The sequence below is a fragment of the Festucalex cinctus genome, chromosome 9, assembly GCF_051991245.1.
Source record: "Festucalex cinctus isolate MCC-2025b chromosome 9, RoL_Fcin_1.0, whole genome shotgun sequence".
Lineage (NCBI taxonomy): Eukaryota > Metazoa > Chordata > Actinopteri > Syngnathiformes > Syngnathidae > Festucalex > Festucalex cinctus.
In genome coordinates this window covers 14,012,063-14,037,462 of record NC_135419.1, presented here as the reverse complement: position 1 = coordinate 14,037,462, position 25,400 = coordinate 14,012,063, and the positions used below count along the sequence as shown (strand labels likewise).

Here is a 25,400-nt window from a genome sequence, read left to right as displayed (position 1 = left end):
TGGGGCTATATAAATAAACTTAACTTGACTATGCTACAAACCGATGCAGAGACCACACAATAGTTTGAATTGTGTGTAGAAGCACCAAGGATTTTCAATAATGATAATAATTTAGTTAATTAATATATTAATTATGAATATTTAATTAATGAAATTAATGAATTATTAATTCAATTTAATTAATTTAATAATTATTCTTAATAATAAATTCAATAACTTTGACCATCTGTATAAATATACTGTATGTGCAATATTCAACATTGTTTATTATTTTGTTGTGACCACATTTTCTATATATTTTGAACTTGGAAAAATAACATTGCTTAGTCCCGTCTTGATAATTACGTGAATTTTCTTCCTTTTGGAGCACTAAAAGATGGATTTATTTCTTTTTGTTGTGTATGTTCGTTTGGCCCTCATCAATCAAACCACATTCAGTTATTAGTTGTCTTAGGTAGTTTATTGCCACAGAATAAGTAGATATTTTACTTCACATAGTTAAATAGATTGTCATTTCTTTGTAGGTTTTGACAAAGGCACTCACCTATGTAGTGTAACATGGGCAGAAACAGGGAGACAGCCGTTTAGGGGGTTTGTGTGTGCAAATTCTCAGTACTGTACATGTGAGATATACAATACATGCTCTTACACTGAAGAAACACAAAAAATATATCTACACATTTTAATATTAACCCAGGGCAAAAAAATAAACTTCATGAAAATCTCTTTTGGCATTATCAATCGCTGGATCTTGTTGACAAAGTGTATATAAAATATATTAATTCAAGTGAGCCTCTCCAGAGCATGAAGAATATTAGTGTGGAACAGGCCCGTCTGGCCGCTGGTCTCCTGGGTAACCAGGACACGGCCATCAGGTCGAGGTCTGTGGACCAGGACCAGTTCTCCTTGGAGCAGACTGAGCTCAGAGTCTGTCTGGGCTAGATGTGTTGAATTCACTCTGTGTCTGAGGGGGGGAAAAAAACATAGTGGACCTTTTTTGTGAACGTCATAAAACAGTGACTCTTTCGTTAATAGTGGGTCAAATTCTCACAATTACCTCGTGGGGCTGAACAGAGCTGACATAGCTGATAGCGACGGCTGCGATGACATTGGTTTTTGCGGGTTTGAGTTTAGATCTGAGAGGCCGCCGGGTTCCATGCCTTTCCTGAGAGTTGGCGCTTTTCCGTCTTTGAGGATGATTCCCGGTCCATCTCTTCCCAAGGTAAGTGATGGCGCCCATACTTCGAGTTGGGGAGCTGCTGGGGCAAAGTTGGACGGAACCTGGCTTCCCGAAGACCAGGAAGATGTCCGAAGCCGTGGAGGTGGGGGGTCTTCATCTGTGAGGAAGCGCACGGACTTGGCAGGCTAGAAACAGACAGGACATAGAAAAAATGGAAAACGTTCATTATTTTCAATTCAATTAAAATTTTATTTCATTCTTTAAAAAAATATAAATAAATGAAAGGAAGCAGTTCAGAAACTGGATGGATTATAGTCTCAATCAGTGGCTTCTATTTGTTTTCGTTTAATTTTTGTCTGGAAAAAAAAATCATGACAAAAATTATGATGAAAATTTTTTGTCGACGAAATTATCACCGAGTAAAACTACAGATGGACTGAGATTCTTTTGTTTTATAATCCAGATTCTTCCACAAACTGGAAAAAATTGGAAACAATATCTGTTCCTGTTAATTTGTATTCACTTTCCTTTTTTTTTTTTTTTTTTTTTCTTTTTTTTTTTTTTTTTTTTTAAATTTTGATTTGTTCGTTAGTTGGTAAAATTTCATGATGAGCTTTATACATTATTTTTAGGCGGGTAAACTCCATCAATTCATTACATTTGAAAGTATTTAGTAGTATAAATATTGCATTAGTGTGGTCTCTGTATCCACATCCGAAAACGACACAAATAGCACGTTACTGTAGAAGAAAGATGGGTTCAATGTAGGTTTTGCCAGCACACCCCCACACTTCAATGCAATAGGTCAGGTATGGAACAATCAATGAATTATATAACAATAAAAAAACATTCTTGTTTAATGATTCTAACCTTATAATCTGACCTTTTTTTTCCTCAGGTGCTTCTCACGCAAACAGAATTTGAGGGAACAAATCAGTGAAATTTTCCTTAAAGAGGTAGTTTTAGAGTTGCAACACAGCTGAGATGGCAGCTGTGCACTTTTTTTTATTATTATTATTTTGATCAAACCACTATACAATACTATTTGCTTTGACATAGACAAAACACTCAAGTAAACCAGCAGAAATTTGTGTCCTGTAGATGAGAAACCACTCTTAGATGGACGAGTGAGTTCAAAACAACTTAATTTGAGCGCTGCTTTACCTTGTCTGCAGTGCTCTTATGTGAATCGGGCCTGACGAGAATCGAATGAGGGCCACTGGAGGACGGATGCCGCTCATGCTGATGATAACCTGCATCATGTACGGAGCTGAAGTCCCTGTCTTTCGACATCGGGACAGCAGAGAGCACTGTTGGCTCACTCATCCAGGCCGCTGGTCTTCCGGGGTTGCCCAGAATTCCACCGTTTTTCTTCCTCTGCATGGCTGGCGAGTAGCCGGATGCCTGAACTTGAGCAAAGTGCTCCGAGTTGGAGGGTACATTCAAATTGGACGAATGGTTGAAAGGGTTGGATACTGGAAAACGTATTCAGAAAGGATCAATTAGGAGATGTTATGACACACTGAAACATTCTTTCATTGGACTAAACTAAAAAAAAAAAATGCAGTAATTTCTTACAGCTATTTTTTATTTTATTTTTTTAACTTTTTCTCGTTATATTCACGATTTGATTGAAACTTCGATTTGATTGTGCTTTCAAATTGCCGCGGGAGTGACGTCACGCAGCTGACACGTTCGCCCGGCTCCGTTTGCGACCCCCCCTCTGCGATTGGCTGGAGGGGTGTAAACACTCTTAACACAGAAATGTCCCGCTGTTTACAAAACAAACACAAAATGGCAAAATACAGGCTGGGGGTGTGGGGGTTTAGGACAAAATCACCCCCACACGTTATGAAAAGCCCATATCTATAAATTGAGAACTAGTTTGTTTGTTTAAATCCTGTATTTAAAAAGGGCATTTTCCTGAGTGAAACCGACAGACAGCCCCTTTAAATTGAAAATGATGCTTTCAACCAAACTAAAAAAAAATAATAGCTGTAACACATTATAGCATTTTTTTTTATAGTCCAATTAAACACTTTTTTCAGTGTAATTGTGAAATTAGGAGACAGGCAGTCCGCATTCACCTCTGTGTGGGTTAAATAGTCGCCTCACTGTCTCCCAACCTGGCGAGCTTCCATAGAAGGATGATTTTCCAGCGCCTGTGGATGACATTGCGTGCTGTGCTCCATTTGGCACATGTGGGACCTGTCCTGCTGAGTACAGCGCTCCATCATTATTTACCCTATCAGGAGCAAGGACCACAGCGGGATTCCTGGGAGCTGCATGCTTCTTTGCCGCCGCTGCGTTGTGCTGGGACGATGTGCCCGCCGCTTTGGTCTCCAGGAGTCTGGCTGACGTTCTGCAGCCAGATACAAGAGGAGAAAGTTAGCGATCTGCACTTTAACGAAATAATCCTTTATATAACTTAACATTTTGCATTCTACATTTGTAATGATTAAAATATTCCTGCCCACACACGCATCCAAGCGTCCTTCGGCTGACGCATAACAGCCGTCAGGGATCGTGGCCTTTCACCTGAGCACAGGAGTGATGTAGTTGCTGGGCAGGATGCCCACTTTGCCCGTTCGGAGAGACAACCCACGCAGCCAGCCTTCTTTGAACATGCCGTACACGCCCACCATCTCGCCTTTCCTCAGCTCCAGCTCCTCCAGACGTTGCGGCTTATAAGAGTACAGCACAGCGCACCTAAAGCAGCACATGTTGTGATCAAATTATAACGAGGGACATGTCCTCGACTTGTTTAGACAGTGGACCATTTCAAGTTGAATGACCATGCCAATTGGAATTCTGCCAATGTTTTGGGGAAAAATAACTCAACAAACTTCAAGAGATATGAATTACTCTCACAATGAAGAAAGTAACTGCAGCAAATTTTGCAGGATCTGTTCTAAAAATCAAATAATTAAACATAAACTTACAATATAAGTATTAAAGGTATGGAATAAGTTAAACAAACAGACATTATTCAAAGCCCAAGACCAAAAAAAAAAAAAAAGAATTGATATTGAATCCATTTTCCTTTTCAAGCCTGATATCGATTCATAAAATCATGAATCGATTATTTTAATATCTCTTTTTCCCATAAATTCATAAGAAAATAGAATTTTAAAGGCCAAATACATTTTTGTATCTTACTGTTTTCTTGAAATTTACTGTTCACATGATTTTAAAAATATGTTTTTACATTTATGAAAAGAAAAGATATAACTTATTGCACTCTAAGACAATTTAGAATCTTTTTAATTTACATTTACAGTTATTGAATTAGAGTTACGAAAGTGCCCTGCGATCGGCTGGCTACCAGTTCAGGGTGTACCCCGCCTACAGCCCGAAGCCGGCTGTGATAGGCTCCAGCACCCCCCATGACCTTTGTAAGGAGCAAGCGGTTCAGAAAATAGATGGATGGATGGAGTTACGGAAATATTTTCATCTTGTCCTTGCTGATGTCAATGTTTGTGTGATTATAACACGCTTTACTTTCATTAATAAACTAAAGCTTAAGCCAGTTACTGCCTAAGCAAAACTGAATTTGGAATTTAATGTTTTTTATTATCCTGCGATTGGCTGGCAACCAGTCCAGGGTGTCCCCCGCCTACTGCCCAAAGCCAGCTGGGATAGGCGCCAGCACCCCCCGCGACCCTTTTGAGGAATAAGCGGTCACGAAAATGGATGGATGGATGTTTTTATCAGGTCATTGATATTTAAAAAGAGTTGATGTTCCATAATCAATATTGGGTCGAAGTGAATCAAATCGGATCGGAAAAAAATTAAAATTGAATCAAACTGAATTCTTGGGAATCAAAATCGAATCGAATCAGGAAATTAGAATTGATAACCAGCCCTAATTGTCACCACTGTCATGAAGACCTGCTATCAAAGTTACATTTTGGTTGATTTTACTTTTGTCAGTAGCTATGTGAATTAAACCTTTGTGATTGTTTTTACTTGTCAATATTAACAGTGGTTAACCTACTTTTTTTTTTTTTTTTTGCCTACAGAGCTAAAGATTTTATGTTGACAGTTTGACCCTCTCTCTTCCCGTAACCCCATTTTCACAGCGGTCATACATGCATGTACACACTCTAGTTGAATTCAGGGGGAAAAAATTTATTCAGGGACTCACACACTGATTGAGAGATGCTGCGTGTTGGAGTTTTTGCTGTCTGCAGAAGAGGAAGAAATCTGCGGGTTTGCCAGAGCCATCGAGATGTTGGGCGGAGCCTCGTTGGTCATTTTCTCACTCTGGAACACAAAGGAGGCAAAATGATCATCAACTTGAATTTAAGGAGGATGGGTTGAACTTTTAAAGCACAGCACACTCAGAGCAAAAATAGTCAAGGGTGGTGTTGGGGAATTCCAAAAGTTCACTCCAGGACACGAGTCATAGCATACCAGAAGATAGACTCACAGGCCTACATTGCGTACATCTGCTCAATTTCAAGATATTCAATTTAAGAGTGGTATCAAAAATTGCTTTTTGACATAGTCACACACGTAGTTCATTTATCTTTTATTATTGTGGATTCTCTGTATTGTGTGTTGCTTGAGCCTGAAACACGAAATATATAAGAAAAAAAATCGGATTCTTTTTAAATAGAGTATTTATTAGTACTTTTGAGCAAATAAACAAAACTTTTTTTTTTGTTGAAAATCAATTTCCACATATGACTGTTGTGTCATATTTGATACATCCGGTCACAATGCTTTCAATTCGTACATTTATAACTGGTAAATATAAATATATATATATATATATATATATATATATATATATATATATATATATATATATATATATATATATATATATATATATATATATATATATATATATATATATATATATATATAAATAGACATATCAAACATATTAGTGTTTCCAAAAAACAGAAAGAACATTTCCCACTATTAATAAGTGTAGGTGTCTCTCCCTTATCAATTTTAACAATCTTGCAAGGTCGCTGGAAAAGCTATCAGCTGCGTGTGTGATACTGCCTTCTAATGGATGATCAGTGCAATGCATGTGTCAGATCATATACGTCAGGGTTTTAATGGGAAAAAAAAACACTATACTCATGAAATATAGGGCTAAAAATGTCATGTATTTAATATGATATGTTTGTGTTTATAGGATTAACTCCCCTGAATACCACAACAGTGTCAATCAAAAGTGAACATTGTCGTCTGCGTCATGACAGTTGATACAGCTCTTGTAGAGTATAATAACATGTAAAGTGCTTGTACATGTACACTAGTTTAAAGTGGCATCGTGTGTTCACAAAGGTATAAACGTCTCATCCAAAAGTAGTGATTTCACGCTTGATATTTCACGTTGCATTCGGTGGCGCGATGTTTGCCTTCGACAAATGACATATGTGAGATACAGATAAACTGCTGCCTGACTCAGTCCTCTAAAGATAGCAATGGCAAGGTCGGCATATTACGTCAAAAACGCGCAAAAACCACCCCAAGGTGTTTGATTGGATTGAGAAACTTTGACTGAAAAGACCGCAACATGATTCATCCACATCATCAGTGATCACTGAGTTGCACCATGTTTTTATGCTAGCCGTATACGTTAGCCTATTCTACTGCACATTCAGTGTGTTTAGCTGAATGCTACAATTGTACCATTATTAGATATTTATGATGCCATAATACCTCAGTGTCAATCAAAAGTGAACATCATTATATTTTCTGATACAACTTTGTAATGGACCTTAGATTGTGCGCGTATACATTATGCTATACCCGGGAAGTGTACGATCAACCATCCGTTACAAAAGGAGAGAAATAATATTCCCTGTCACAGGCACAGCTCAAGCGTGATGCTATTTAAAGCACAACTAGTGCTTAAAGAATTAATAGTGGCCAGTGAAGCAAAAAGTTCCCTTTATAGCAGGTGCCTGGATCCCGAGGCTCTGTGGCCATTAGGCTGAATCGCATATACACTTGCATTCAACGCTAGCACGAAATATCAAGCAAGCTATAATTCATAAGAACTCATTGCTATGACCTAAAAGTCAGAAAAGCAGAGCTGTGAGGCATACATGCAAAGAAAGGATAAAGTGCATTGAATATTTCCTGAAGACATTCTAGCTTTCAGAGATGACGATGTAAATCTCAGCCATGATATATTTACGGCTAAGACAGTTAAATGTGAACAAACTCATGATGAAATGAGGGTAATGAATCATTTCTGAGCGGCATTAACTCCTTGCGAGTCATACAGCGGGAGAAAAGCACGACACGGCATTCTTCATGCATTCAATTATTCAAGTCCTTTCAATTCTCTGTGTCCGTCTTCTATTCTTGGTCTGTTTTATCAGATACAAGGAGGCCGTCTCACTCGAGCAGCAGTCACGCAATTGCCGCGCGCAATGACCCAGCAGAGTATTTACAAGGGGAGAGCAACTCTATTGGACAACACGGGACTTATAAATCACGGGGTGGAAAGACATTTTCCCATTAGAGGCCATCTCAGCCTGTATAGTCTTCTGAGGCACATAGTAAAATTGTTTTAAAATATGACGCAATAAGCATACATGTTATTATGTAGCATGAGAAATTGTGCTTTTGAAAGGCTTTGGAGGCTTTTAAAAGAATACAATAAATAAAACTCACTGTGATTTTATTTGGTTTCAGAACTACATGTTGGGCTGTCATGTTTTTACTAGGGATGTAATGATAAGGGCAATATCGTGATATCGTAATATTAAAACTGCCACAATATTTTCGTCGTCATGTTCATGATGTTGTAAAGCAACACATCTGTTAAAAAAAAAAGTCAGGTTGATTTCCATTTGTGCAGTTCTAGCACCCTCTGGTGGCTAGTTTTTTAGTGCAAGTTAATTTTCATTAGGGATGTTTTGGCCTTTCTATGTTTAAAATCTACATTAATGGTCAGATGAGGGGGAACATAATATGCCTGTGAACTGAGTCAATCTGTGGAGGAACTCAATGTGTACGTGCCTTAGCAAATAAGCGCCTCAATATTGTTATTAGAGATTGTAGGTGGTTTATATGTATTGCTTATATGTATTGCTGTTATGTACAACATTATATTGTGCTGTTTTTTTTGTTGTTGTTTTTTTTTGTTTTTTTTAGTAAGAGCTCTTATTTTTTACAACATTGTGAACTTTTTAAAATATCGCCAACCTCCCCACAGTATCGTGATAATTATCGTACCCTGAGCTTCATATCGCGATAATATTGTATTGTGATATTTGGATATCGTTACATCTTTAGTTTTTACATTATTGGCCCAGGGGCCATAACTTCCCCAATACTAAAATACATAATTCAATAACCAATCAAGTTAAAGTCATAATGAGAGTCGAAACCATACAATAAAATGAATTTGGTAAAGGTTAATTTGTATACGAGATTATTATTATTATTCAGAGAAAATTCCATTTGTAATAATGTCCAATAATTCACCCAACTGTTCAAATCAAATATAGCTCGTATCTCTGTGTTATTTCAAAAAAAAAAAAAAAAGTAATTGCTTACCTTTTTTAATGTATGCAAATATTAATGGATATATATATTTGTTTTAGCTATATTTCTTTGGATTTATAATTGTTTCACTTAGAACGTTTCAGGAACCGTATCATTACCAGTTTTTGCAAGGAAGTTGTGAAGGGGGGAAAAAAAATAAAATATTAATCTCCCACACTATTTCAGTCTATCTGCTGAATCAATGATTGAAATTCTGGTTCTCCCCTTTAAATAATTTGCAATAATGAGGCTTTTTAAAATCTGTACCAATGACTTATTTAGTTAAAATTACTAAGTATGAATGTGATTGGTTAATACTAAACACAGCCACATCCCCAGTTATAAAAGGGTGTGCACACTTGTGCAACTACAGTTGATTATGTTCACTTCTGCTCTTACAAAGATTTGTTTTTCCCAATTAAGTTAAATGTTTTATAAATCACAATGTTGGAAAAATTCTGAAATGATTGCTTGGTATCATTTTTTATATCACTGGCATTTGAACAAGAATACGTTTTTATATCCACTGTACATTTGGCAAATTTGTTTCATCCTCAGGCTGAAACCTGATTCAAGAGAGCCCGTGGTTCGAACATCATGTTTCAGGACAGACTTCCTTCAAGAAAGCAGGGCTTGTCTGCTATTACTAGCCCGCTGATATGTGAGTGGATGTTACCTGCTTAGTGAAGAGGAAGGAGTTTTAAAGCAATGGTGGTGGTGGTGGGGGTGGGGGTGGGGGGGTAGCGAGAGATATGGGGGTCTGTTATATAACAAATTTCACCAGTGACTCATCATCATCAGCATGAGAGAGATAAGCAGACGCACTGAGGGACTCCGAGCCTCCTACACACTGAATCTACAGTATCTCTTATTTCTCCCTCATCTTCCTACTTACTTGCCTTTAAACAGCTCAAAATTTGTGTTGTTTTCTCTTCCCAAGCAGACCCCCTCATTTTTTTTTTTTTTTTTAAATATGATCATTATCACTCATATTTTTGACCTCACTTTCAAACCTACATGAGGTGTGGGGGTTTTATGAGCCGACATGTCTAATTGCAGGGCAGAGCGGTGAAACTTTGACTGAATCAAAGGAAATCATTATCTCAGGAAACAGGGCACTTGGCGGAAAGTGAAAGGCTGGAAACCTTGCAGAGTCTTTCATGTTAGCACCGCATAACCTTACTGTGACTCTGTGTCGTTTCCTCATTAAAGTTGTGTCCCACTCCCTCAAAAAAATAAAAAATAAAATAAAAAAAGGAAATGGATGGTCAGCACATACGCAACATTTACATGTGTCCTTTTAAGTTTTTATGCTGAGGTGATCAGAACGCAGCACATCCAGCATGCATTTGACCTCGCCTTTCCCCATTCCACAATGCCCTTGTACTCATTTGGGATACAATCCAAAATGTTTGCTCGAGTTCCACACCGCCCATCCATCATTCTGCCACATGGACCTGTTTTGGCAATCTATCAATCTTTTTAGTAGCTCTATAAAATGAAATTACACAGTCGTTGTACACTACGTGAGGTATAAAAATGTAATCTAATGCAACAGCAGCATCCAAAATGAAATGCCTTTAGAAAGACAGCAGTGATGGGTTTAGATGCAACAATATCTTCTCTTGGTGTGGGTGTAGGCGATTCTCAGATTTTGCCCTTCAGATGAAGCCAAATGGTGCAAATGGAAATAACAGAAGCAGCTGTCAGTGTGAAACTACAAACACAATAATAAACGGTTTGAAAGTTTGTTTTTTTAAAACAGGCAGGTTTTCCTTCAGTTCAAACCATAATATACTTTTCAAATGTTAACATTTGAGCTGACAATGCATGGATTTGTTCCATTAACTCCCCCTGCCGAACCTTCTCTTCAATTTTGGCTTCTAATTGAGTGGTTTGATGTGTTAATACAACTTATAGTCAGTCACATTATATATTATTATAGTTTTGGAATTTTCGTTTTAGTCAGTTTTCATTTTCGTTTTGAGTTTCGTTTTTGAAATTTAGCTAGTTTAATTAGCTTTCAGGGTGGTTCTGTTAGTTTTTATTAGTTTTAGTTATTTAAAAAAATGTTAAGTTTTAGTTTCAGTATTTTCATTAAAAAATGAAGTTTATTACTTGTGTAATTAAACACCATGGTAAAATGAAAAAGTAATATTTCTTACCCAGCGTTGGATTTTGGTTGAGTTAAATAAAAAAAGCAGGCGAGCCCACAGCATTGGAGTCAAAAATCAAGCACGCATTATTGTCGCTGAGGCGCAACGCCATCTGATAGTGCTTTGGATGCTGCTAGATGACGTCACTTCTGTGTGACACTTTCAAAAATCCTTCCGGTTAATATTGAAATAAATATACTTAAACTCACATTTAAAATCATCCTCAAAGCCTGATGCATTATATTAATAACGGTACCAAAGACTACAACGAAGGTCATAGTTATAGTTAGTTTTAGTTAGTTATTTTTAATCATTGGTTTATTTATTTTTTATATTTTATATATTTTTATTTTATTTTGTTAACGAATTTATTTTTTAAATTTTAGTTTTTTCGTTAGTTTTCGTGAACTAAAAGTTTGGTTTCAATCGAGCACAGCAAATCCAAAGAATGGCGAAGTTATGGGATGTAATTATTTAGGCCTTTTTAAAATGTTTTTCTCAAGGACAGTATAACATTCTGCCTTGTAGAATAACAACTTTCCTGTGACGATTTTGGCTTTGTTTTTGTTGGCAGGGGAAAAAAAAGACACATACCATCACGTTCACGTCTGGGAAGAAACTTTGGCTCGGGTCCCAGGACTCTTGATTACTAACTTTTGAAAAGCTCCACTCCGCTCCGCTCACCTTCAGCCTTCAATCTTTTAACCCAGCAAATTTCATTCTCAGCCCTTTTTGCATCTGTTTTGTCTTAATAGGAGACATGTAATCATGTAAAGGCCAACATCAGGTCAACTCCCCTCTTTTTGTTTTCATTCCTTGGCTCTTACGGCAATGATCCCCACCCTGAACCCCTGAAAACAACCTCATCTTTTCAAATTAGCTCACAGAAAGTGAGCCGCGTGTTTTTGATTCAAGTCAAGCGCACCTGAGCACAACAAAATCGAAGATGAAAGAATGATGAGATGGTAACACCAAATCAAAGCATGCGACTCACCAGTAACAGGAGCCTGTGAGGGCCGTCAGAGTGGCGTCGAACTCGCTGAGAGTTAACTCTCGAGGGATGCAAGTGCACACGGGCGGGGGGTCGCACGGAGGAACGGTGAGAGTGTCGCTCGAGGTTGAAGCCGCTGTTGTTGTTCTCCTCAACGGCGTGCGCACGGGAAAAGTTGCTGCTGTTTTTTGTCTGTTTGTGCGGGTTGGAGGGGACCAGAGCGCCGGTAAGAGGAGTCTTTGCAGGAACTTGCGTGGCTCTGTGGTTTGCTGTCCTGTTGGATGCCTCTGGGGCCTTGTCTTTGCTCCTGCTTCCCGTCCGATGCTGAAATTCTGCTGAGTCACTCCTCCGCTGACTCTTTCCCTCCAGCAGTTTGCTTGCCGCCGAGTTTAGCTGGCAAAGATGGATACAGAAAAGGAAAGTGACGTCAGCTCTTTCCAGCCCCGTCGTCAAACTCGGAAAGCCTCTCAAAGTCTACCTGTCGCTAACACCTGACAGGCTGAGTGCTGAGCAGCGAAGCTGCTGTCTAAATACGGTCGCTCGTCACTCCGCTCGCCCACTCCAACTTGTTGGACGGGCAGGCGGGAAGATAAGTAGCAGCCAGTAAGCCTGGAAAGGATCGACTGGCGCTGACAGCGGAGCGGGAGGCAAGGTGAAATACAGCGTCACAGACAGACACGGCCGGGTTAATGCTTTCACTCACCACAGCGATGTGCTGTTATGCCATCCGAGCAGAGAAAGCATTACCGCGTCTTCATGCTCGGCTGCACAGCACGAGGAGAGGGAAGGGGAGGATGAAAGAGTCCAGAGGTAGAAAAAATTGGAAGGCTGCTGAGGCGGAGCTTGAGGAGAACGATGCGGAGGAGAGGACCGACAAGGGGAGAGGATAAGAAGTGTGGAAAGATGTGAGATAAAAGAGTGAAGTGAAGGAACTCAGACGCCAACACGTTGAACCAGCAACGAGTCCCAGCGTGAAGCAGGTTTATACCCGGAGTCAGGGAGCTCAAAGGAAAACAAATGACAGTCAGAGAGCTAAGCAAGCGCTGCGAACCTGACTAATGAGCATCTGCACACACAGCAGGGCTTCAAACACGAGTTCCCTATCCTCAGCACTTTGCAGCCCAGAGTGACACTTAGGGATGAATCCAAAGATTTGCGTGCAAAAGGAGACAGAGGAGGCTGCAAGCGTCCGGAAATTCAGCCCATCTACAGACCAACTCACCTCGGTAAACTGTAGAGGGCAAATTCCGACCCTGTCGCCCAGCTTGGCTTCAATCCAGTGTTCATCCACCCGTCTGATGACAGTGAGAATGTCTCCCTGCAGAGCACAAACACACGCGAGCAAACTTAGAAGGGAGGCAAAAGTGACAAAGAGGCGAGAGGTTACACTGTTGGAAATAAAATGACAGCTTGTCAGTTTTTATGCTCATACTAAAGCATGGGCACTCATGAAGCATCATCTCACTCTGTGTCTCTGTGAAGGCCTGGGCATTTTCTGTGACTCCTATAAAAACAGCTCCATTTAAAAAACAAAAAAAAAACAGAAGAAAGGCAAGCCTCAAGTGTGCTTTAATGGAAAGCATTCAGCAACAAGGCCCTTACATAACGCTCAGAAATCCTTGAGGGCTGCAATGAATGCTGCAAAACAGTAAAAAGAACAAAATGAAAGAAAAAATGACCATGACTATTTTGTATTAGTACCACAAGAGACTTCATGTGCTCTGTAAGTTATAAGAAGTGAAAAGAGACACCTGGCGAGAGATCACAGTGAGCCCGTGAGTTTACTTACCTTTCAGAAAAACTACATAGTGATACTTGTGTCAAGTTAAAGGCATCAAATTATTTAAGAGGCTCTTTTGAAAGTACAAAAATCTTGAGTGGTTAGGCCAAAGGGCCCTGGGTTCAAGTCCAATGATAATATTTGAACAATACTTGATTTAAAGAATTTTATCGGAGCAATAGATTTTTTTTTTTTTTTTTAACTCTAACTCATTATAGGTTTGCCTCCAAATAACACTTTAGAACTTCATTTTGCATTTGCTCTCCCAAATGTTCCTTAGTGAAAGCTGTCAGTGGTACCTAAAACACGAAACCGTTTTTAAACACAGCTGTCTCCACTACTTTGACTACAACACAACACACTGTGAACCCCTGGGTGGTATTTGTCCCATTTTGGATTTAAATTTGATACTTCATATCAACGAAAGTGTATTTTTTTTAAAAGAACACCAGGAAGCTAAAAATGTCAGCAAATTGTTATAACATGTAGAGGTTAAAAATGGCACCATGTGGCAATTTCTATATTGTTGCAAATAGGAGAGGGAGATTTATACCATATTTCTTTACAAAATGCCCATTTTCGTCACATTGACTCCCATTATAAATCATATCTTTGATATTCTGTAAATCATTGTAAAAATAATAGGTCTGTATAAAAAAAATCTCCTGTTCTTATGTATTGACATTTTCAAAAAGAAAAAGTAAAAATATATTCATAATTGACTTCGTTATCACACTTCAAGAGCACAGCCCATTTTGGGCTCAAACACCAAAAGTCTAGTATTAGTGCTGTCAAAGTTAAAGCGTTAACTAATTAATTAATCACAAAAATTATTGCATTAATCATTGTATTACCACAGATTAATCACACTATTAATTTTGACTGCAGATTATCCTTTTTAGCCAACAGTGGATGGTTACATTAACGGTAGCTGTTGGAGTTTGAGCAATAAACATAACTACATGCATTAAAGTAAAGCATTTAATAAATGTTTACATATGCCGTAGGTAATTTTTTCCCCATTTTAAATTATGCAAATAATTAATTGATTAGAAAAAGCAGGATGAGCGTGTGCAGCGGGCAAAAATGTTGGGGAAAAAAAGCTTTTTTAAGTCAGTGATTAATCATGATTAATCAAAATTCTACGATGTGATTAATCTGATTAAAACATGTAATCGTTTGACAGCTCTAAGTAAAATAAAACAAAAACAAAAAAACACGGGTTAATATTTACTGATTCTGGGATTGCAAGAATTTTATGTGACATGAGAGCCTCTGTACATGTTCAAATAGGATTGTGAGACACGTACCTTCCGGAAGCTAAGACAAGAATCACTACTCTCCACGTTCATCTCTTTGGGGCTAAAGTCGCACAGTGTTCGGCAGAGAGCCAGCGACTGCTGGTGGGGGAGCGTTTGGGGCGTTGGGCTGGCGGCGTGCAGGGTGCCAGCAGTGACAGATGTGCCACTGTTGTTGCTAATGTGTCTATGGAGCCAGTCCTCGCCTGGTGTTGTTCTATGTTTTGGCGTGATGCCATTAACAGGGGTGAGGATCAGCTCTCCTTCTGAATCTCCTTGTTGGTTGTGCATTGAAGCCTTTGAGGGAACCTTGGGAACAGAAGAACATCACCCACAAACTTGAGTTAACATCGGTCGTAACAGGAAGTCCATTGTCAAAAAAAACCTCCACAACACACAATGTACTTATAAAGTTGAGATGTAAACCAATGCAACCAATTCTATTTTGACATATTTACTATTAAGGAAAACAACAATTTGACCATGACTCATTTCTTACTACGCCAAACATAAAGTTAAAGTTTTATGCCTAGAAACATTCGAGTTCTGCATTTGTATATAGTAGGGGTGTCAAAATTAGTGCGTTAATTTTGAGTTAATTTAAAGTTCTTTTAACACCACTAATTTTTTTTAACGCGCGATTAATGACTTGGAAAGCCTGTAATGGGGGAATTTCAGTCCACATGTCCATGTCCAAAATTTTAAGTATTAAATGTGATAATAATGCATATATTTGTGGAGACTGGGGTCAAGTTGTATTTTACAATTTTAAAAATGTGCACAATTTGTGGCAAGTGACTTCATGTTAAAAATTAGATAGCTCTTAATATGAAAAGAAAAATGCACTGAGCTGTCACCAACGTCTTACAAATACAGTTATGCCATCTAGTGGCAGATAATTGACCTCAACACAAATCAATATCACACATTTATTTAATTTTTGTGAATGATTATGAAATTTAGGTCTGAATGACTAAAAGATGCTGCCGTATTTCTATTAGTTTAACATTTTTTTTCCACTTTTATCTTAACAAGAGTATGAAAACATCGAAAATTAATTTTAATTGTCCATTTTATTGTACATTTAGAACAAATATAACATTTGTCGTTATTGTGAGTTAACTATTGAAGTCATGTGAGTAATTACGATTAAAATTTTAATCATCAGACACCCCTCGTGTCTATGTGGGGCGATCTGGATCATGGAGCACAGCAGAAAAGTGTAAAATTGTAAAGAATCATAAATTGTAAAAGTATGTGTACTTGTCTAGGGAACAAATACAACACTACAAACGCCAGAGATGTGCAGCAGCTATCATAATACTGTTTACAATTGTAATTCATAGCACAACTGTCATCACTGGGTTTACTCGCCATAACAATATTAATTATCACGTCTCACTTCATGGGATCATTTTCCGGTTATCTTGTTAGAGTTAATGAGAGGAGCAAATATAAGAAAGATTATCTCTGCAAAGTAAGAATTGTGTGCCAGCCTACTTCTGCAAAATAATACTGCGGAGAGCAGGCATTATTTTCCACATGGGCGTTTCACTTCTTTAATGCAGCATTTGAAGACAACTTAATAGGAACTCAGCTGAATAAAGATACAAAGACATCTGCTTCCTTCTTCTCAGGCACAGTGGGCTTCTCAGGGCCAGGTTGATGTTATTTTAAGATCAACCACACTAAAATTACATTTTGTGAAGCCTGGTCCGATTGAGAGGATAAGTAGAATAGGTTATATAACGCTGTTCTGAACTGCAGCTTGTCTCCGACGTCTAAATAGCACGATGATCACAAACTCCCCCCTCCTGAACTCGGTCGAGCTTTTTGAACTCTCACTGAACCGGCGTTAAGGATTTACAACCCAACTTGTGAACACGGAATACTTTAAATGATGTACAACCGGGAGGGTCTCTCTCTGCGTTTCCTGCATCCTCAATGGAGACACTGACACAGCATGATGACTTAATAGAACAAATTATTTTCACGAAAATTTTCTGAAAAAACAAAATCTTTGGAATCCAACCGCCGACAAGCACAACATCACACAAGACATCGGCATACCTCACAAGACCCAAGTTCAATAAACATCAAAAGAGTAAGTGTTTTTTTATGTTTTTGCCCCCAAGCTTTCGTCTTTTTATTTATTTTTTAATTTTGCTACATTCTATCATTACTATATCTTGAAAGGATTGTTGTGTATTAAATGAAGATGGGGAAAAACTGTTTTCATTGTCTTGTGCACTCGCTTGTTTTCCACACGCTGGGTTCAGACTTTAGAAGTACAATCATGCAGCTGGCTAATAAAATAAACTGCCGCCGATTTGAAGCGGGAAATTTAGCACACTGGTTGTTATTATAACGAAAGGCGGACTCTCCATTGGTCCTGCAATATGTGGAGCAGAAAGAGGGTTGGTGCACTGCATGGGCCAGGTCCACGCCTAAAACATGGCAGTTTTATAATAGCATGAAATATCCATCCATCCATTTTCTTGACCGCTTATTCCTCACAAGGGTCGCGGGGGTTGCTGGCGCCTATCTCAGCTGGCTCTGGGCAGTAGGCGGGGGACACCCTGGACTGGTTGCCAACCAATCGCAGGGCACACAGAGACGAACAACCATCCACACTCACAAGTACACCTAGGGACAATTCGGAGCGCCCAATTAACCTGCCATGCATGTCTTTGGAGTGTGGGAGGAGACCGGAGTACCCGGAGAAGACCCACGCGGGCACGGAGAGAACATGCAAACTCCACCCAGGAAGGTCCGAGCCTGGACTCGAACCGGAGACCTCAGAACTGGGAAGCGGACGTGCTAACCACTCGACTACCGTAGCATGAAATAGTCTGCATGAATATGTCTACTATTGGTGATACTTTTGTTTTTTGTTTTTGATGAAAGAATGACATGTAAAGACATCTGGGAACAGTTTTAAGTAGCAAAAAAAGAAAAAAAAACTAGAACAGCATTAATGCAATAGGATTTTGTTTTTGTACAGTCGTGCAGTAAGGATACTGACAAAAACATCCATCCATCCATTTTCTTGACTGCTTATTCCTCACAAGGGTCGCGGGGGTTGCTGGCGCCTATCTCAGCTGGCTCTGGGCAGTAGGCGGGGCTGGTTGCCAACCAATCGCAGGGCACACAGAGACGAACAACCATCCACACTCACACGCACACCTAGGGACAATTCGGAGCGCCCAATTAACCTGCCATGCATGTCTTTGGAGTGTGGGAGGAGACCGGAGTACCCGGAGAAGACCCACGCGGGCACGGGGAGAACATGCAAACTCCACCCAGGAAGGTCCGAGCCTGGACTCGAACCGGAGACCTCAGAACTGGGAAGCGGACGTGCTAACCACTCGACTACCGTAGCATGAAATAGTCTGCATGAATATGTCTACTATTGGTGATACTTTTGTTTTTTGTTTTTGATGAAAGAATGACATGTAAAGACATCTGGGAACAGTTTTAAGTAGCAAAAAAAGAAAAAAAAACTATAACAGCATTAATGCAATAAGATTTTGTTTTTGTACAGTCGTGCAGTAAGGATACTGACAAAAACATCCATCCATCCATTTTCTTGACTGCTTATTCCTCACAAGGGTTGGGGGCGGTGCTGGCGCCTATCTCAGCTGGCTCTGGGCAGTAGGTGGGGGACACCCTGGACTGGTTGCCAGCCAATCACAGGGCACACAGAGACGAACATGACAAAAACATACCAGTATATAAATATAAATAAGCTAAGCTAATGTATGCATTTTATTTACCATTTGGTCTAAAATGACTCGTGATAGAATCTTGTGAAAGTGGCCCATCATTAAAGAGTACAATAAGGTGACAGACATTCTCTTGTCTTTCAAACATAAAACGACACCACTATTTGTCAAAAATAGCTTATTCCAAGTCAGCCAGTGTCAAAGGTCAGGAAAAAGTTATCATTGTGGAAACTGGTTTAAAGAAACCTGAGAAGCCCTTGATTTGCAATTTGCCTGAGGAAATCATTTGATAGTTCAGATCGCTTTTGGCTTGTGACGCGTTAGGTAGTCTTGCTCATATCTTCAGGCTTTTGTGTGAATCAACCCACTTAGCGGTGAGGAAGATCAGACGTTGAAAGTGTGGAGAAATATGCACCGTGAGGCAGCATTCATTTACAATTTAGCATCATTTAGAATAGGCTTCTTCAAATGTCATTGTTTTGTCCTATTGTGTGTAGTGAGCGATCCAAACGCGGGTTGTATAGTACGACAGGTGCCAAGTTTTGCAACAGCTAACAAGTATAAAGAACTATGTGGAACCTAAAGAGGCGTGCCAGGAAAAATAACAAGTCAGATGACTCATGTTGCATTCGAGACGGCTGCAAAGTAAGAAATCTGCCACTTGGCGCTGACCAGGACAGACAATTTGACTGTTAGCATTCCTGACAATAAACCTAATCTTTTTTGGCTCAATTCAAAACACATTTTACCAAATAGGCCAGGGGTGCCCAAGTTCGGTCCTCGAGAGCCTCTATCCAGCCTGTTTTCCATGTTTCACTCCACTAACACACCTGATTCGTGATCAGGATCGTTATCAGGCTTCTGCCAAGCTTGCTGATTAGCTGTCATTAGATTCAGCTGTGCTGAATTAGGGAGACATGGTAAACAGGCTGGATAGGGGCTCTCGAGGACCGGATTTGGGCACCACTGAAATAGGCTGTTGCAGTGAATGCTTGAAAGACTGCAAGTCAACGTGTTTAATAAGTTAACAATAACAACTCTAATTGAAGTAAATTAACACACTGTCATTCATAGATTCTCAAATACCATTGGGAGAACTCAAAAAAAAAAAATTGCAGCAAGTTTTAGACATAATAGCGATACTTCAACGTTATTAGCGGTGAGTAACGAAATAGTTTTTGGATACAACGTGCTCGGTTACTTACGTACTTGCTGTTTTTTCTATGCGTTTTTCTTTTAATTATAGCGTAGAAGTGTTTTCCTTATTTACTTTCCACAAAATACTTCTTTTTTTTTGTTTTTTGTTTTTTTTGTGACGGTTGCACTTTTCTGTAGCCTTCATATTCTAAAAAAAAAAAAAAGAAGACAAACTACTGCTACTAGTTCTGGTACTTCAAATTAAGGCTAGCTTGACCTATTCTTAGTGAGCAAAAGCACGTTTATAGAATTGAACTGGAGCAAACTATTCAACCTTGCGGGGGTTGCTGGCGCCTATCTCAGCTGGCTCTGGGCAGTAGGCGGGGCTGGTTGCCAACCAATCGCAGGGCACACAGAGACGAACAACCATCCACACTCACACGCACACCTAGGGACAATTCGGAGCGCCCAATTAACCTGCCATGCATGTCTTTGGAGTGTGGGAGGAGACCGGAGTACCCGGAGAAGACCCACGCGGGCACGGGGAGAACATGCAAACTCCACCCAGGAAGGTCCGAGCCTGGACTCGAACCGGAGACCTCAGAACTGGGAAGCGGACGTGCTAACCACTCGACTACCGTAGCATGAAATAGTCTGCATGAATATGTCTACTATTGGTGATACTTTTGTTTTTTGTTTTTGATGAAAGAATGACATGTAAAGACATCTGGGAACAGTTTTAAGTAGCAAAAAAAGAAAAAAAAACTATAACAGCATTAATGCAATAAGATTTTGTTTTTGTACAGTCGTGCAGTAAGGATACTGACAAAAACATCCATCCATCCATTTTCTTGACTGCTTATTCCTCACAAGGGTTGGGGGCGGTGCTGGCGCCTATCTCAGCTGGCTCTGGGCAGTAGGTGGGGGACACCCTGGACTGGTTGCCAGCCAATCACAGGGCACACAGAGACGAACATGACAAAAACATACCAGTATATAAATATAAATAAGCTAAGCTAATGTATGCATTTTATTTACCATTTGGTCTAAAATGACTCGTGATAGAATCTTGTGAAAGTGGCCCATCATTAAAGAGTACAATAAGGTGACAGACATTCTCTTGTCTTTCAAACATAAAACGACACCACTATTTGTCAAAAATAGCTTATTCCAAGTCAGCCAGTGTCAAAGGTCAGGAAAAAGTTATCATTGTGGAAACTGGTTTAAAGAAACCTGAGAAGCCCTTGATTTGCAATTTGCCTGAGGAAATCATTTGATAGTTCAGATCGCTTTTGGCTTGTGACGCGTTAGGTAGTCTTGCTCATATCTTCAGGCTTTTGTGTGAATCAACCCACTTAGCGGTGAGGAAGATCAGACGTTGAAAGTGTGGAGAAATATGCACCGTGAGGCAGCATTCATTTACAATTTAGCATCATTTAGAATAGGCTTCTTCAAATGTCATTGTTTTGTCCTATTGTGTGTAGTGAGCGATCCAAACGCGGGTTGTATAGTACGACAGGTGCCAAGTTTTGCAACAGCTAACAAGTATAAAGAACTATGTGGAACCTAAAGAGGCGTGCCAGGAAAAATAACAAGTCAGATGACTCATGTTGCATTCGAGACGGCTGCAAAGTAAGAAATCTGCCACTTGGCGCTGACCAGGACAGACAATTTGACTGTTAGCATTCCTGACAATAAACCTAATCTTTTTTGGCTCAATTCAAAACACATTTTACCAAATAGGCCAGGGGTGCCCAAGTTCGGTCCTCGAGAGCCTCTATCCAGCCTGTTTTCCATGTTTCACTCCACTAACACACCTGATTCGTGATCAGGATCGTTATCAGGCTTCTGCCAAGCTTGCTGATTAGCTGTCATTAGATTCAGCTGTGCTGAATTAGGGAGACATGGTAAACAGGCTGGATAGGGGCTCTCGAGGACCGGATTTGGGCACCACTGAAATAGGCTGTTGCAGTGAATGCTTGAAAGACTGCAAGTCAACGTGTTTAATAAGTTAACAATAACAACTCTAATTGAAGTAAATTAACACACTGTCATTCATAGATTCTCAAATACCATTGGGAGAACTCAAAAAAAAAAAAATTGCAGCAAGTTTTAGACATAATAGCGATACTTCAACGTTATTAGCGGTGAGTAACGAAATAGTTTTTGGATACAACGTGCTCGGTTACTTACGTACTTGCTGTTTTTTCTATGCGTTTTTCTTTTAATTATAGCGTAGAAGTGTTTTCCTTATTTACTTTCCACAAAATACTTCTTTTTTTTTGTTTTTTGTTTTTTTTGTGACGGTTGCACTTTTCTGTAGCCTTCATATTCTAAAAAAAAAAAAAAGAAGACAAACTACTGCTACTAGTTCTGGTACTTCAAATTAAGGCTAGCTTGACCTATTCTTAGTGAGCAAAAGCACGTTTATAGAATTGAACTGGAGCAAACTATTCAACCTTGCTCATCAAGACTTTTATATACTTTTATCACTGCCATTGGTGTGCAATGCATTTCTCGAAACACTATATAGTTGATGTATTTCCGAACTGCCTTATTTTATATTTCATGTCTTTACACAAATGTCCCAGTTTTCTCCAATGCCGCAATGGTACAGAGAGATGCACACTGACCTCTTTGTGGCCTTGCAGCTCTCTGTAATGACTCTCCCTGACAGTCCCGCTTCTCCTGACAAAGGGCACAGCGTAGTGCGAGTTCCGGCTGGGCCCCGCGGAACCCTGTAGACCCTCCAGGAGCCGCACCAGTAGTATATTCGCGGGAAGCTCCTCCACTGTCCGGGCCATGACGGGTGCTCTGCACTCTGGGCAGAACAGCTGCGAGTGTGCCGCCTCCTGCCTCTGCAAGCAGGCCTTACAGAAAGTGTGCTGGCAGGGCAGCACTTTGGCTGATGCATCCAGCTGCTCTGAACACAGAGGGCATTCCAGCAAGGCCATTACAGAGAGCGCTTCCATTGGTGTGGGGACTGTAGCTTACTGATCACTTAAACCACCATACTGAAAGACAAGAGGAGAAGATGTTGACAGAGATGGGGGACTTGAGTCAGACTTAAGTCGTCAATTTTAGGACTATTGGGACTTGCTTGGCTTAAACTTATTAAAGACTCTACTTGACTTTTTCTTAGTAGTCATGACAAGTCCTGCCTATTTGTGTTGACATTTTAAAATCTGCATTTTCGAAATAGTGTTCCATTTGTTTTGGCTTTGAAAGAAATGTTTTTGTGTGTCTGTAGCACACAGGAACCTGTCAACGCATCAGTATGATGACGCTGTCTGCAGAGGCAAGTATTATGAAGGCAACTTCGAATTTGGATTCAAGGATTACGTTTTTGATTAAAACAACAACAAAAGTGGTTATAGTACAAAATATTTTGAATCGTATTTTTTTGGCCATTAGAATTTGTTTTATTTAGTTACTCCCCCCCCCCCCATTTCATTGTGTGCTCTATATAGAAGAGGTACAGTACTTTAAAAAAATTTTTTTTTAAAAAACATAAAAATAACGGGGGTAAAAAATCCTAGAAAATTGCCAGTAATTTCATAATTTTCGGGATATAAAATTACCTGTATCAGGTAATAATTTTTTGTCATATTAATCAATCAATCAGACTTTATTTATATAGCACCTTTCATACATTCAAATGCAACTCAAAATGCTGAACAATTAAAACATCCATAATACAATAAAAAGAAAAAGCCCCCCCTCTCAAACTCCCCATGATCGTACCCACAGACACACACGCAAACCACAACATGGCGGGGCACAGAAGAACCCTGTGAGGAAAGGCACCCAGGAGGAGTTCATCCACACTGAGAGGGATGACTGCCAACCACCACAGGGAGGAATGCCATCCCAGAGACCACCGGCCCGCAGTGACCGCAGCCCGCTCCAAACAGACTGAAGCGAGCCACAGCTCCCCGGGGCCAAAGGGCCCCCGGGATAACCGCCCGCCCACAGGACAAACCTCTAGTCGAGGAGATACAGTCTCTTGAGAAATAAGCACATTGCATGTGCTGTTTAACTCTAATATGAAAGTGTTTTTGACCGGATTTTCTACAGGTGATATAATTCTAAAAACAAAAAATAAATAAATAAAATATGTAAAAATTCCTGGTGTGTTCTGTTCAGATTGAAGTGGCCATTAAAAAACAACAACAAAAAACATACAATTATTTCATCGAATAATCAACTAAAAATGTATTTTGCATTTAAGTGCCCCACCCCCCCTTTTTAAGGATTACTGTTTTGTATTAAACAATTATTGTTGTTAATTTGGTATTGTTTATTGATAAAAAAAAAACACACACACAAAAAAAATCAATGACAACTAATTATGAGAGATTAAGCTATTGATGTACTCGCTGACCTTCTTGAAACTAATTCAGTTATGTGTTTGGTCATTGTTTTCCAAAGTAAAAGTAGATGTTTGCAAATGTCTTATTTTGATAAATCACAAAGAATTAGTCTGCTTTCACGGGGGACTACAGCAATCTGAATATTAACTATTGAGAGTCTGAAACCAGCAGATTTGGATGATTTTAAATTTATTAAACTAGTTATTAAAAGTGGATTAATTTGATAAACAATTAGTTGTCAACTATTTTGACATCTATACTTATCATTTTGACAGACTGACATTTTTGTGTTGATGTTTCAAGCTCACATGGGCCATACTACAACACCCGCTGCTACACAACATGTCAGCTCACCTGACAGTGAAAGTGACTGTGGCACGAGCTGCACTATTTTTATTTGAACACGGACTGATAACATTTACAACTTACATGTTCGTCCGCAGGCTGCCAAAGCAACTCCCAACTGAAAAGGACAAGTTCTTATCTCCGCCACCATGACGCCCTCCTGTTCGGCACGACGCATAGTCAGCCCAGCAATGGCGACCGCGACGCACCTGAGAAGCGTGGAAAAAAACGTTTACAAGCAACAGGTAACAGGCTCCTTCTTACCACGGGAAACCTCAGCAGGAACTGTATCGGATTTCACTGCCGTCTACATTAACCCTTAACAGGCTAACAATGTCACTGACTAAACAGGGTAGTTAGGCATCGAGAGCGAGATGACATAACACTTAAATTATTTAGTATTTACTTACTAATGTCATTCAATGTTATCCCATTTCCGCATTCTCCGAGCTGCGAGGCTGCCGACGTCTAAAATCACGAATACTATTTCACACGGAGTTATTATTTATTATTATTATTTTTGTAATAATGCAAAATTTGCCGACGGGAACTTGCTGCATGTACCGTATTCTTCTGTGAGAAAAATCGATGAATGTAAGGAGAGAGCGCCAGCTTGCAGATTTGTCATATGTCATGGTCTCCCTCTGCTGGTGCGTTTACCGACCATGCAGCGTCACCTGAAAGTCTTTCTGTCATGCACAGCGGTCACTTTTGCACTACTGTCAACTAATTGCCACCCTGTTATCTTCTTTTTTACAATACCAAAAAATAAATTGTTTTGATTAAAAATATCCTTTGAAACGTGTTTCTCATACACCCAAACTACAAATACATGCTCAAAGTGTTTGCCAAAGCACATGATTAGGAAAGTGTACATTGTAAAACTAAAAC

At 39.5% G+C, this 25,400-nt stretch overlaps 2 protein-coding genes and 1 long non-coding RNA gene across 4 annotated transcripts in view; 2 read left to right on the top strand and 1 right to left on the bottom strand.

The window, feature by feature from the left end:
* Nucleotides 1-438: 438 nt before the first annotated feature.
* On the bottom strand, nt 439-25,122 carry sh3rf2 (SH3 domain containing ring finger 2). Of its 2 annotated transcripts, none has more exons than XM_077532169.1 (12): nt 24,920-25,122; nt 24,594-24,718; nt 22,425-22,805; nt 14,942-15,238; nt 13,074-13,169; nt 11,855-12,244; nt 5,328-5,446; nt 3,719-3,889; nt 3,268-3,542; nt 2,345-2,655; nt 1,058-1,365; nt 439-964 (listed from the first exon to the last, which is right to left on the bottom strand). In XM_077532169.1, exons 3-12 carry the CDS (start codon nt 22,761-22,763, stop codon nt 784-786), a joined length of 2,487 nt encoding a protein of 828 aa, XP_077388295.1. In that variant the 5' UTR covers nt 22,764-22,805; nt 24,594-24,718; nt 24,920-25,122; the 3' UTR covers nt 439-783. The 2 variants fall into 2 exon arrangements, with proteins under 2 accessions (XP_077388295.1, XP_077388296.1); XM_077532170.1 differs by having other exon boundaries at nt 25,074-25,092.
* Nucleotides 21,722-23,879, top strand: LOC144025824 (uncharacterized). Its single transcript, XR_013284959.1, has 3 exons — nt 21,722-21,938; nt 23,042-23,089; nt 23,542-23,879. It is a non-coding gene; the product is annotated as an uncharacterized LOC144025824 (long non-coding RNA).
* nr3c1 (nuclear receptor subfamily 3, group C, member 1 (glucocorticoid receptor)) overlaps nt 24,611-25,400 on the top strand; it is a 69,945-nt gene continuing 69,155 nt past the window's right edge. The window contains exon 1 of the mRNA XM_077532173.1: nt 24,611-24,754. The gene's annotated coding sequence lies outside the window, so the exon portion shown is untranslated. The remainder of the gene's footprint in view (nt 24,755-25,400) is intronic.